The 13,083-nt window shown below is 35.0% G+C and overlaps 1 protein-coding gene across 12 annotated transcripts in view; it reads right to left on the bottom strand.

The window, feature by feature from the left end:
• The window catches only part of RANBP3 (RAN binding protein 3), a 77,313-nt gene that overhangs the window by 53,644 nt on the left and 10,586 nt on the right, over positions 1-13,083 (bottom strand). For all 12 annotated transcript variants that reach the window (XM_023496722.2, XM_023496725.2, XM_023496721.2 and 9 more), the window contains exon 2: positions 5,069-5,124. In XM_023496722.2, coding sequence (XP_023352490.1) covers positions 5,069-5,124 — 56 coding nt within the window. The remainder of the gene's footprint in view (positions 1-5,068; positions 5,125-13,083) is intronic.

Below are 13,083 nucleotides of genomic sequence, written 5' to 3'. Positions count from 1 at the left end.
TGAAATGAATGATTATAGCTCTCATTATCCGCTTTTTACTTTAAGATAATTCTAATTGTTCTTTCTTACATTTATTTGAAATGTACTAGTTTTACCCTTTGAGGCCAAGAAGAACAAGTCTTATCCTTCTACTTCATGATAGCCCTTTAAATACATGAAGAGAGCTCTCAAATATCCCTAATTCCTTCCAGAGAGCTTTTTATTTACATGGTTCTGAGATGTCACAAAATGGTGTAATTGTTAAATGAGTGATACAGATAGTAAATCCTGATAGGAGTATTGTTCTATACTTCCTAAGTTTATCCAGCACACAAGACTACAACGAACCTGCTACCACAAAAAGTCCCATTTGATCCTGTGGAATTAAAGTAGTAACATAAAATATAAAGGGGACTGATCCACATCACTAACTATTGAACATTTCAATAGTAATCTGAATAGGTAATTGGACAGAAATAACCTGAGAAAGAAATATAGCTATATTTATGTATGAAATCACTTTTTCCCCAAACAGAATCATCTGAATTATGGATATAAATGATTAAATCCCATCACAGCAGGTAAATGCTCAAAATCTAGGCCAAGAAATTAATAATAGAGGCCTAACAAAATTCATCACCTTTGGTTAAAGAGTTTTACTACAGGTCACTAATATTAAAGTAGTTCTGTGCGACACAGCAAACTAATTCACTCAACAACAATCTTAAGGTTTTTACAATGAATTAATCAAATGATTAACATGCAAAGCACAATATAAAATGTTACCTATTATTGTTACAAATAACCAGAAAAGTCCGTCTTCCTTAAAGTTTTCCAATATTACATTTGTATAAATCAAACACCTAGAACTCATTAGCTTCTGCTTTCACCTAAAAATACAGCTTTTATGCTTTTTTTTGTTTTATCAAACATACTTAATTCTATATGGTCAGTACCTTCAGAGTTTTGAAATTGTTTTAAACACATGAAACTTAACATGCACCATCTTTTACATCAAATCAGTATTTTAAAAATCTACAATAATCTCCACTATTCTAATATTTGAAAGTGATACTAGCTCTTTCAGGAATCCAGCTTATTAAATCAAGGAAAAGTGATTAAATCAATGGAAATAACCAACACTAATGAGATCACTGCATTGCACTACCTTTTAAATGATTTTAAAGTTTTTTTTTTTAAACCAAACGGCCAGTTATCTTGTTTAAGCTTCAAAATCACCCCTTATTTCTAAAATGCTCATAATAATGCAAAAAGACAGTGAATTTAAAGTGGCTGAATGCTCCACCTCCCAACTATTCTATTCAATCCACCCTCCTATTTTCACTTTCTGGCTTTGTCATTTATCTTTCAAGTCTCAGCTTAAATTGTACTTTCTCAAAGAAGCCTTTCCAAGTCCTACTAAATCTTAGTGCCTTCCTTCTAAAATTACCTCCAAGATGTTCTGTATATATCATTTGTACAAATTTTCACCTTTTTAACCTCCACCACACCCACTACTAAAGTTCAGACTCTCCTAATGTCAGGCCTAGACTACAACAGACATTGACCTCAAATCTCCCTTTAGAGCATGGGCTCATCCTCCACCCTGGCTCTCAAACTAATCTTCCTAAATGCAGATCTCTGACTATGTCACCTGAGGGGGAAGGGGGATTTTCCTGGTTTATTGTGGCTATAAAGGTAAAATCCTCTGGCATTCATAGTTTTTTATACTCACTCCCATCCTTCCAGTCTTCTTATACTTTAATACTTCACTACACTCTTTTCCCAAATACTATGCAATCCAGTCATACTGGCTTCCACCTAGCTGCTCACCACTCCCACACCTCTCCCTACTCCCCATGTCCCAAGCATTTTCATTAGCCTTATCTTCATCTGCTAGCTTCCTTCAAGTTCTAACTAAAAGCCAACTTTCTACGAAGCTTTTCCTTTATGCTAGTGTCTTCCCTCTGTGTTCCTCTCTAATTTAACTCATATATAGATCTTGCCAAATCTTTGTTATTGTTTTCATATCGTCTCTTCCATCAGAATATGAGCTTCTTAAAACAGGGAATGTCATTTGCCTTTTTTGTTATCTTCAGTGCTTAACAATGCACAAGCACATAGCAGACACTTAATACATTGCTTAGTGAATATATACGTTGTTTGCATTTTATTTCTCCCATTGGACTGGCTGTAAACTTGCTCCCTAAAAAGTGGGTCTAGCTTTTGTTTGACTTTTTTTAGCCTTTCTTTGGATCATCTGCACTTAGCATAGTACCTAGCACATAGAAAGCACTTAATTGTTGAATGAAACATTTAGCTAACATAAGCAAATGGGAGAATGGGTTTCTTTTAACCCAGATAAAATGATGGTCTATTCATCTATGGTTCTTTCATTGGTATTTTTTTCAACTCCTGATCCAACACTCCTCCCTCCCCTACTACTGTCTATCTCAGCTCTTTCAAAGTACTAGAACTGTGCTGCAAATGTGCCACTTAAATAAACCAATCTTAGGAGTTTGTGCTGAACATGCAAAAGAAATTGAATTAGCCAGTAGCTAAATACAAGGCTTCATTCTTCTTTTCTGTCAATGTAACAGTGCAGCAATTGCAAAAGTTCTGTGAACTGCTTTTGGTAAGCACTAAATAAAATGTGCATTTAACAGAGTTCGTTAAAGTTAAACTGTTAAGGAGATGGTCTAGCATTCCATGGGCAATCCTATTGCAACTCCTTGCATAAATAATAAATAATAAATTCCCTCCTTGCATAAGAGAAATTTATTTTCTCAATAAACAAATATTTGTATTTATATACACGTGTGTGTACACACACAACTAATGTTCTGATAGTTTGTTTTTAAACATCAATTTTTATTTAAATCAAGATTCAGTAAACAGAATTTGAATGAAGCTATTTTCCTAAACCAAGGTTGTCTTATTTGAAAAGGTGGGGAGGAAGAAGGATGGCTTTTTCCTGTCCCAATCATGTGTTATATTTAATAGGTAATTATGATTAACAATAAAGGAAGCTTAGATAATACTTCAAGTAACAAAAAAAAAAATCTACTAAGCACTATCTTAAGAAATTATAGTCGTTTTTTGCAAGCTTGCCTTCACATTTAATCTTGTTTGCAATAGCAAAAAAAAAAAACAAAAACAAAAAGCAGACATTTAATAGACATTCTGATGCACTGCACTAATTTTATTCCTCATGAAGGAATACAAGCACTATGTTCATTTCAATATTCAGTAGCATCATAAACATACTACCCGATCAGAAGATACTTCAAAATGGGCAACAACTGGAATCATTGAAATTTCATATGACTAATTTTTAGGGCTTTTGTGAAAAACCACAATGATCTTATGACAAAAGTGTTGCTCATTTAGCTCAGTACAAGATATCAAGATACTCTACACACCAAGGCACCAGGCACTTAAGTGCAATCTTTCATATAGAAAATTATCAGGGAGTTTTCTTCTAGCCATTCACATCTGTTTACATTTAACCACTGTATTTATTTAATATTCTATGGTGTCTTTCATCTCACAATGAAACCAAACATACCAAAATTCCTTTATTAGTTTCCCCAAGGAAGCCATTTTTCATGTTAGCTGCAACTTCTTAATGTCTTCTATGTTTGCTGATGTCAATACAAATGTGGCTCATTTCTTTTAGTAACAAGTATTTACAGTCTCTGAATAAGAATCTCATATTGAAGTTAATAATTAAATTCACATAAGCTGATTCTTAGACAAAAGGCAGCTTGTTTGCCAAGGACTCCTGAATTTGTGTTCCACTGTCAGAGATTTTGAGAATCCAGAGTTATCTTATGATGAGGCATTTAAGTTGGACTTTTGTTGAACCATTAACCATTATTCTGATTTAAGGGGAAAAAAAAAAACAAAAAAAAGGGAGTAAAAGCCCTTCTCATATGTTTTCCACACAATTTCATCACAAATTATGTGATTTATAAGTGCCTCCTCTGGGTCACACAGCAATGGAACTGCAACTCCTATATCAAAGGACCAGAATCACTAGTAACTGTAAAAGCGGTGGTTTATCAGCAAGCAACAAATAGTTCTTTAAACGCCACACACACACACACACACACACACAACACACAGAAAATTTCTGATTTTCTTAGCTTAACACATAGCTTAAGTCAATTTCTATTGTGAATATTAAACTAAAATAGATGGTTTAAAGGATTAAGAAAATTCTCAAAATTTGCAATTTATTGAACATACAGGGTAATTAAATGTAATACAACCATAACCCTAAAACATAATCATAAGTTCATCTCGCAAAGCCTACATACTCATTTAACAACTTAGGAGCTCATCTAGAAACTCTTTACATAGAATATTTAAAGCACAAAGAACAAGATCCATAAATAAATTAGTCTAGAGAAGAAGGCATCTTTATTCAGAATGGAACATGAAAAATCACTTGGATTATCAAACTCTGGATATTTTTCATGTCTTTCTTTAGCAAATGAATCAATAATGGAAGTTTAAGTCACTATTTGATAAAAAATACAAAATTTTAAAAGTGTCATAAACCAGGTGAGGAATCGTATTATTTGATCCCTTTAAAGTTCATATTAATACAGTAGGTATTAATATAATACGTGAGCAAACCTAAAACTCATTTAGAAAAAAAAGCCTTCATGGGTAAAGATGCCCATTAATTATAAAACAAATGAATTTGTAATAATTCTAAGTTGTATTATCAACAGTAACAACGCAAAACAGGCATATTCCAAAGAGACAAAGTGCTAAGATAGATGTGACAGAAAATATTCCTAAAGGTATGAACAGTATTATTTTTTTCTGTTTTAATATCCACTTCTATCTCACATCACTTTCTGAAAACAGAATTCTCTCATCCCATAACAAAACAATTTGATCATCAATCTCAAAATAACCTTATGGCCTCCCTCATTCTACTTTCAAAATTTCAGCTGACACTCTTTCTAGGTTTCCACAAGTTTAGAACAGCCTTTTGCGATCTTATTCATCCATATAGGTGAAAATCAGGATAAAGAAACCAACGTATAGAAGATATAATTTACTGGCCCCTTACCTTTTGTCCTTTATCCTTCTGAAACACAAAGACGGGTGGTGCAATGGCAGGCTTTTCTGCAAAAAGAAAAATTGGTTTTTTTCCCCCCAACACTTAAAAACAGAACACAAAAATACCATCATCTCCAAAGAACATCATATTAGGCAAAACAAAATAGCACTGAAAAAGTGAAACCACCACATTGCATATACTCTCTGGGAGCTTGTCCCCCTTTTCCCCCCCCCCCCCCCCCCCCCCCCCCCCCCCCCCCCCCCCACGCCCCCCCAGCAAGACCACTTGGCCAATAGCAAACTTGTATTCTAAATTGACATACTAATTTAGAAGATCAAAACAGGGTTTTGTCAGTTTTGGAGTTTATTTTAAGAAATATTGCCAAAGGAATGAAATGGTTATCACAGGATAATGGGCACAATGCAGGAGTAGCACCAATGTGGAACAAACAAATGAGACAAGTTGGATGGTATTTGAAATTTTTCTCATTCACTATTTTGATGCACAGATATCTGCCCAGGAACTTGGAATGAATGATGATAAAGTGCCTTCCATACCCACTAAGAGTGGCTAGAATGTCCCATCCCTTTCTCTTTTCTGCCCACTTCTGCCAGAAGTTATGATTATGCCAAGATAGGTTCAAGAAACCCAAAGGTGTCTCTTGATCCAGCAGGTTCTAAGTAACTTCAACGAAAATATAAGGTAGGGGTCTCTTGGGAACCTTTCCTGTTCCCAATCCCACAGCTAAGTTATGGTAGTTAACAGTCAACCCACTCTGTTGTCTTGGTCCCTAAGCCATCTTGGTTCCAACTCAGCTTCTGAGATATTTATGATAGGTCCCAGCTCATCTCCAAAGTTCAGGGTTCAAGTATATTCCCCAAAGCAACCCAAAGGCAGGCAAGCAGTAAGAGCTAAGTGGTGATTGCTTGTGACAAGCTAGCAAGTTCCCATAATGTTATTATAACAAATATTTTCAAGTATATGTGTGGAGGAAAAGCAGAACATAATTCCTATAGTAAAATTCTATAGGGCAGACTCATCCAACCCAGAATGCAACTCGGCAAAATCACAGCATCTCTGGCATATTCTTTTGATGTTTAGTAAAATTCAGTTACTATGTTCCAAGAAGCCCTTTTCACATTCCATGTGCCAAACACAGGGTCTTCGCAAGATTTTTCACTCATACCTCCCACAGTACAAATCCCAGTTACTTTTCTAACAATGTATGATACAATCTAGGAATATGATGCAGTTGTAGAAAAGTCAAAACTAGTCAGCTCTTCACAGAAGTTCTCGCCCATACTACTATGTTCCAAGAGCTAGATGCTCTGGAACACTGGAGATGTCATTACTCCATTTACCTCATTTGGTTTCTGAAAATAAGCCTCCCTAAAGAAACCCTTTTCATTAAGAGGCAATTTCATTAATAGCAATTTATGCCTAATGCTGAGTTAGACAAAGAGCTCTAATGAGATGTTCACAACTTAATGGGAAGGAGTGGTCCCAGGGAGGAAATGGGGTAGGGGACTATAGTAAAGGGAGCATGGTCAGTTGACAGAATGAGGTGCCAGGTTTTAGAGAATGTGACACATGAGATGGTGTTAAAAGAAGCATTTGGATAACAGTAGGGGGGTCTTCCTGGTAGTGAAATAATTTAAGTTGTGTTGGAAGAGATGTAGGCATTCCCCAAGAACAACCATGCAGACAACTCTAGAGGAAGTTTAAACTCCTTCTGGAAGTCTAAGAGCAAAAAAATATTAAAAAGCCAAGTGAACACACCAAATGAAACAAGAAAGGGTTATAGACAATTCTGCTTGCTTTACCACAATTCAAAAATTCTGCGGAGCTGCTTAGATATCTTTTTTGTTGTTGTTGTTGAGGCAATTGGGATTAAGTAACTTGCCCAAGGTCACACGGCTAGGAAGTGTTGTGTCCGAGACCAAATTTGAACTCAGGCCCGCCTGACTTCAGGATTGGTATTCTATCCACTGTGCCACCTAGCCGCCCCTGCTTAGCTACCTTATAAAAGTTCTCCTGTATTGTTGCTTAGACTTTTAATAAGGATGTCAGGTTAATTCTGGTGAGCAATTTGGAACTATGCTCAAAAAGTTATCAAACTGTGCATACCCTTTGATCCAGCAGTGTTACTACTGGGCTTATATCCCAAAAGAGATATTAAAGAAGGGAAAGGGGCCTGTATGTGCACGAATGTTTGTGGCAGCCCTCTTTGTAGTGGCTAGAAACTGGAAACTGAGTGGATGCCTATCAATTGGAGAATGGCTGAATAAATTGTGGTATATGAATATTATGGAATATTACTGTTCTGTAAGAAATGACCAACAGGATGATTTCAGAAAGGCCTGGAGAGACTTACACGAACTGATGCTGAGTGAAATGAGCAGGACCAGGAGATCATTATACTTCAACAACAATACTAGATGATGACCAGTTCTGATGGATCAGGCCATCCTCAGCAACGAGATCAACCAAATCATTTCTAATGGAGCAGTAATGAACTGAACTAGCTATGCCCAGAAAAAGAACTCTGGGAGATGACTAAAAACCATTACATTGAATTCCCAATCCCTATATTTATGCACACCTGCATTTTTGATTTCCTTCACAGACTAATTGTACAATATTTCAGAGTCTGATTCTTTTTGTCCAGCAAAATAACGGTTTGGTCATGTATACTTATTGTATATCTAATTTATATTTTAATATATTTAACATCTACTGGTTATCTGCCATCTGGGGGAGAGGGTAAGGGGAAGGAGAGGAAAAATTGGAACAAGAGGTTTGGCAATTGTCAATGCTGTAAAGTTACCCATACACATAACCTGTAAAAGGCTATTAAAATTAAAAAAAAAAAAAAAAAAAAAAAAAAAAAAAAGGATGTCAGGTTAGAAAAACTTTTGAATTAAAAAAAATTTTTTCCCCTGTGAAACCTACACTGTGATCCTTAGATCTCTTGGGAATTTTATAAGTTGAGAATTAAAAAAAAAAAAAAAAAAAAAAAGCAAACAACCGCAGTAGGATGAGAAAAGGAAATACAGGCCAAGATAATGGGAGAGAGGAGCAGTATAATCACAGAGATGGAGGATGAATGGTATCAGCATATATTTAAGCTTACCAACAAAGACTAAGCTTCTTGCTGCAAATGCTTGGGACCAAATCCCTATCTTCCAATACCATATTAAAAGTAAATAACTTCTAAACACTATCAAAGACAGAAACAAATCAAAGCATAAAATACAGAAATCAATGATAAATCACAGTATGACAAACCATCTTAAGGATATAGTCAATTCCATTCTGCTAAGGTCAGGGAGTCTATGACTAGCAAATAATACTGGTAATACACAACTATACACCTATATAAATAACCTATATAAAATACTCCAGCAGCTAAAATAACTTTTTAAAATATTTTTTTAATGGACAAAAGTCCATTTTTCCAAATACATGCAAAGGTAGTTTTTTCAACATTTATCTTTGCAAAACCTTGAGTTCCAACTTTTTCTCCCTTCCCTTTCCTCCCTTAAACAGGAAGTAATTCAACATAGGTTAAACCACCTGCTGTTTCTCCTAAATGCATTTCTTAAAACAAAAAACAAAACAGCAACTCAAGTTACCTACAATCATATAAATAGACAACCATCACCTACAACAATCCCTTAGTTATTATAAGACAAAAGCAAATAATTTGACAATCAAAACTTATGGAAATCTTACTATGTATATGGCCTTGTAGTAAACACTAAGAAAATAAAAAATGAAAAAAAAAAGACTATTTCCAATGTCCAATGAATATGATTAAGTATGACTCAGGGTAAAATATGGCAAAAGAGAGGCTCGGAAAAAGTGCTTGAGGAAAACATCCAGATCAATGTGGGGGACTAGGAAGAGGGAAGATAAAGAAAAGTTTCACAAATGAAGCGAGAACAAAATTAGGTCTCAACAGAATGAAAGATTCAACAGGTAGAGATGAAGTATGTTCCAGAAATGGGAGGCTACCAAATGTACAAAGACAGGAGAGGGCAGACTATTAGTCCAGTGTGGGTAGAATACTAGGTATCTGTAAAAGGAAGCAGGGTAAAATAAGGCTATGGCCAATATTTTGGACTTAAAAAGACAAGCTGAAGAGTCTACGTTTTTTAAGGGAACAGAGAATTATTACAGAATATAAAATGTGTAATTTTGATTATGTAAAATTAAAAACTTCTTACAGAAAACAAAATACGGCTAAAATTAAGACAACAGGGAAATTTTTGTTTCCCACAAAATTAAGAAATTAAGACAACTGGGAAAAATCGAGTTTTTCTAATAAGTCTCATTTTCCCCATATATAATGAAATGATTCAAATGTATAAGAGCCACTTCCCAAGTGTTCAAATTCAAACTATCAATAGCCACATGAAAAAAAAAACATTCCAAATCATTACTAACTAGAAAAATGCAAATTATAATCCTTATATTCTGCCTCATAGCTGAGGCATCTGGGCAAAGATGACAACAGGAAAATAAAAGCTGGAGGGACTACAAGAAAACAGTTACATTCATGTACTCTTGGGGAATTGTGAATTGATAGTCATTCAAGAAAATAATTTGGAACTCTATCCCCAAAAGTACATAAATTGGGCATACTCTTTACCCCAAAAGAAACAAGGAGGCAAAATATTTATACTAACAAAAATATAACAACTCTTTGTAGTAGCAAAGAACTGAAAAACCAAGGGTGTGTCAAAAATTGGGGAATAATAGCTAAACAATGATATATAAATCTAATGGAAAGCTATTGTGCCATAAAAAATGAAGGGGACAGTTTCAGTGAAGTCTGGGAAGCAGAATGAATTGAGCAGAACAAGAACAATTTATATACAATAACAAACATTGTAAAAACAAGCTTGAAAGAAATGAAAACTATCAATGCAATGATTGGACAGGTGACAGCATGAGAAATGTTAAGAAATTGTTGTTTGATTATGTATATTTGTCACTAGGGTTTTGTTTTTATTTTCAGTGGAGTGGGAGAGAGGAAATCTATGTTCTTTGGAAAAAATAAAATTTAATTTTAAAAGATTATATGTTTTGTACTATGGGCAACAAACAAGGGGCCACTAAGTTTTTGAGCACAGAAGTCACTAAAAGTAGATGCAATACAAATGCTTAAGTACAAACCCCTCTATATAGACAAATCAGCAAATCAGGTATTTACAAGTAAAAGGAAACGGCCCCTTCCAAACAATTTCAATTAGATTACTTTACATGAGTTTTGTGTAAGTCAACACTGAATTCCATCCCTCTTCCAAACACACCTCCTAAAATTTCTTCCTGATGAGCTAAATAAATGCTGTTTCTAGTTTTACTGCAGTTACTGAACAAACTTGATCAATACCAGAATCCTGAATTTCTCATCCAAGATCTTTCATCACAGTGCCCTGAACTTCATTCTTGTCATTATCCCTTCTTGGAGCCTCTAATCCAAAGGCCTCCAGCCAGCCCCTTATTCTCAAAGCTTTTTAAGAGCTCTGGAAATAACATCTCTTCTGTGAGGCATTCCTGGATCAACCAAGGGATTATCAACTTCCATAACACTCAATCAGGACCCCAGAGCCACATCTCCTTTGTCCCCAAACGCACTTTTATTTGATTCAAGATAAACACCAAGTTTTGGTTTTTTTTAGCTTTTTTTTTTTTTTTTTTTTTTTACTTTTTGTTAAAGTATGCTTTAGTTATAAGGAAATGAGATACTTTCAAAAATATTCAGAATGAAATGATTCTATATTCACCCCTTCAGACGAAGATTTATGGGAAAGTATGGTCTAGCAATTAAAGACTAGTGGTGAGTAGGGCTAATGTGAAATTTCCACTCTGGCAACCCTGCTATTATGCTGGACAAGAAATATCAATAAGAATGAAATCATTTATCAATTCTGATGAACCTGGCCCTCTTCAACAATGAGATGAACCAAATCAGCTCCAATAGAGCAGTAATGAATTGAACCAGCTACACCCAGCGAAAGAACTCTGGGAGATAACTATGAACCACTACACAGAATTCCCAATCCCTCTACCTTGGTCTGCCTGCATTTTTTGATTTCCTTCACAGGCTAATTTTACACTATTTCAAAGTCCGATTCTTTTTGAACAGCAAAATAACTGTTTGGATACGTATATTAATATTGTATTTAATTTCTACTTTAACATATTTAACATGTATTGGTCAACCTGCCATCTGGGGGAGGGTGTGGGGGGGGGGGGGAAGGAGGGGAAAAATTGGAACAAAAAGTTTGGCAATTGTCAATGCTGTAAAATTACCCATGCATATAACTTGTAAATAAAAAGCTATAATTTAAAAAAAAGCTATAAAAAAAGACTTCAAAGGAAAAAAACAAAATCATTAAATTATCAGACAAAGAACCAGACACGCCAGACACATTCCAAGGTTAGCACCTCAATGTTGAAACAAATGTGTACTGTGTCTTTGGTCAAATGTTTTAACCATGTAGCACTTTACATATGAATGTCAAAGCTTAAATGGAATAATAGTTGTTTTCACAAAAATGCCTTCCCAAAATATGAAATGTGATTCAAGTAAACAACACTTCAGTGGCTCCCTATTAGCTCTAGAATCAAATAAATTCTGTTTAGTTTTTAAAGGCCAGTACATACTATTTTTCTAGCTTCTAGAATAATACTCTTCTCTAACACTCTCGATCCAGTCAAACTGGCAGCATCTCTGTGGCTTGCACATACCAACATCCTCCAACCTTCATGCTTTTCCACTGGCCATTTTCCAAGTCTGAAATGCACTTATATCATAACCCATTAAAAGCCTTTACAGATTTCCTCAACTGCTAGTGCCCTACCCTCTCAAACTACCTGATATTTACCCGCTCTGTTTTTTATCACTTTGTATTTATTATACATATATTTATATATTAGCTGTTTCCCATGAATAAGCCCCTTGAAGGTAGGGATTGTTTCTTTTAAAAAAAAATGTACATCTCCATTATCTAGTTCAAGACACTTATTAATTGTTCATTTTTAATTGGTAATTTCAGGACCTGCTTGGTATACAAAGCAGCAAAATATGAAACCTATGAAACAACAAAAAATTGCTTTTATCTTAGTAAGCCTTATAACAAATAGGTCCAGATGAAGAATGAGAAATTTCTATGTTATTTAATCAAATGAGACAATATTTATAAAAATGCTTAGGACAGGGCCAGGCACATAGTAGGCCCCAAATAAAGGCTTATTTACTTGCTCCCTCTCCCAAAACATAGGTGAGGAGTAGAAGAGTCAATGACAAGGAAGGCTTCAAAAAGAGGGTGGCACAAGAATGGAGCCTTAAAAGAGAAAAGAGTTCAATAATGGAAATGGAAGGAAGAGAAATCCACTCTAGTTAAGAGAATGACCTAATAAAAATGGAAAGACAAAAGGCAGGCAAGGAGTCGTGGGGTGGGGAGTGGGGGGGTAGAGAGAAGGGGGTGATTGTTTGACTGTTCAAACCATGAAACCAGGCAGAAAGATTGGAGACAGATCTTAGTGAAGCTTGAATATCAGGATCCAGTATTAATTTAAATAGAAATAAAGCAGCCAAAGTCCCTCGGATTCCCAAACTCCTTTCAATTTGTTTGCCTCCTATCATGATGACCCTTCTCCTCTCTAACAGAATACAAAAAGAGGAAACAAAAGCTGAGAATTATTTATATTTTTTAATATATCTTTCTCATATGTCTTATTAATTGAAGGATCACAGTAACATCAAGTATCAGCTCTCATGAAATGCCACTAAAAGTGAACCAAAAAATGCAGTCAAGATATCCAGAGAAATCAGGCTTAATCCCAGTTAGTTGATGTTTCTTAATCTTCTTATCTACTAAAACATGGAAAGCATCATCATACCAAAAATAACAGCTCATTAATATGATATCAGCCTTAATCCCTGTACCTGCTTAAATTACCAACAGCTCTGAAATGAAAATTAAGGATAAAACAATTGCTAAGTGAACCAT

Source organism: Sarcophilus harrisii, chromosome 1 (assembly GCF_902635505.1).
Source record: "Sarcophilus harrisii chromosome 1, mSarHar1.11, whole genome shotgun sequence".
In the NCBI taxonomy this organism is placed as follows: domain Eukaryota; kingdom Metazoa; phylum Chordata; class Mammalia; order Dasyuromorphia; family Dasyuridae; genus Sarcophilus; species Sarcophilus harrisii.
The sequence above is the reverse complement of the archived record's forward strand: the minus strand, read 5'-3'. Positions and strand labels throughout refer to the sequence as shown.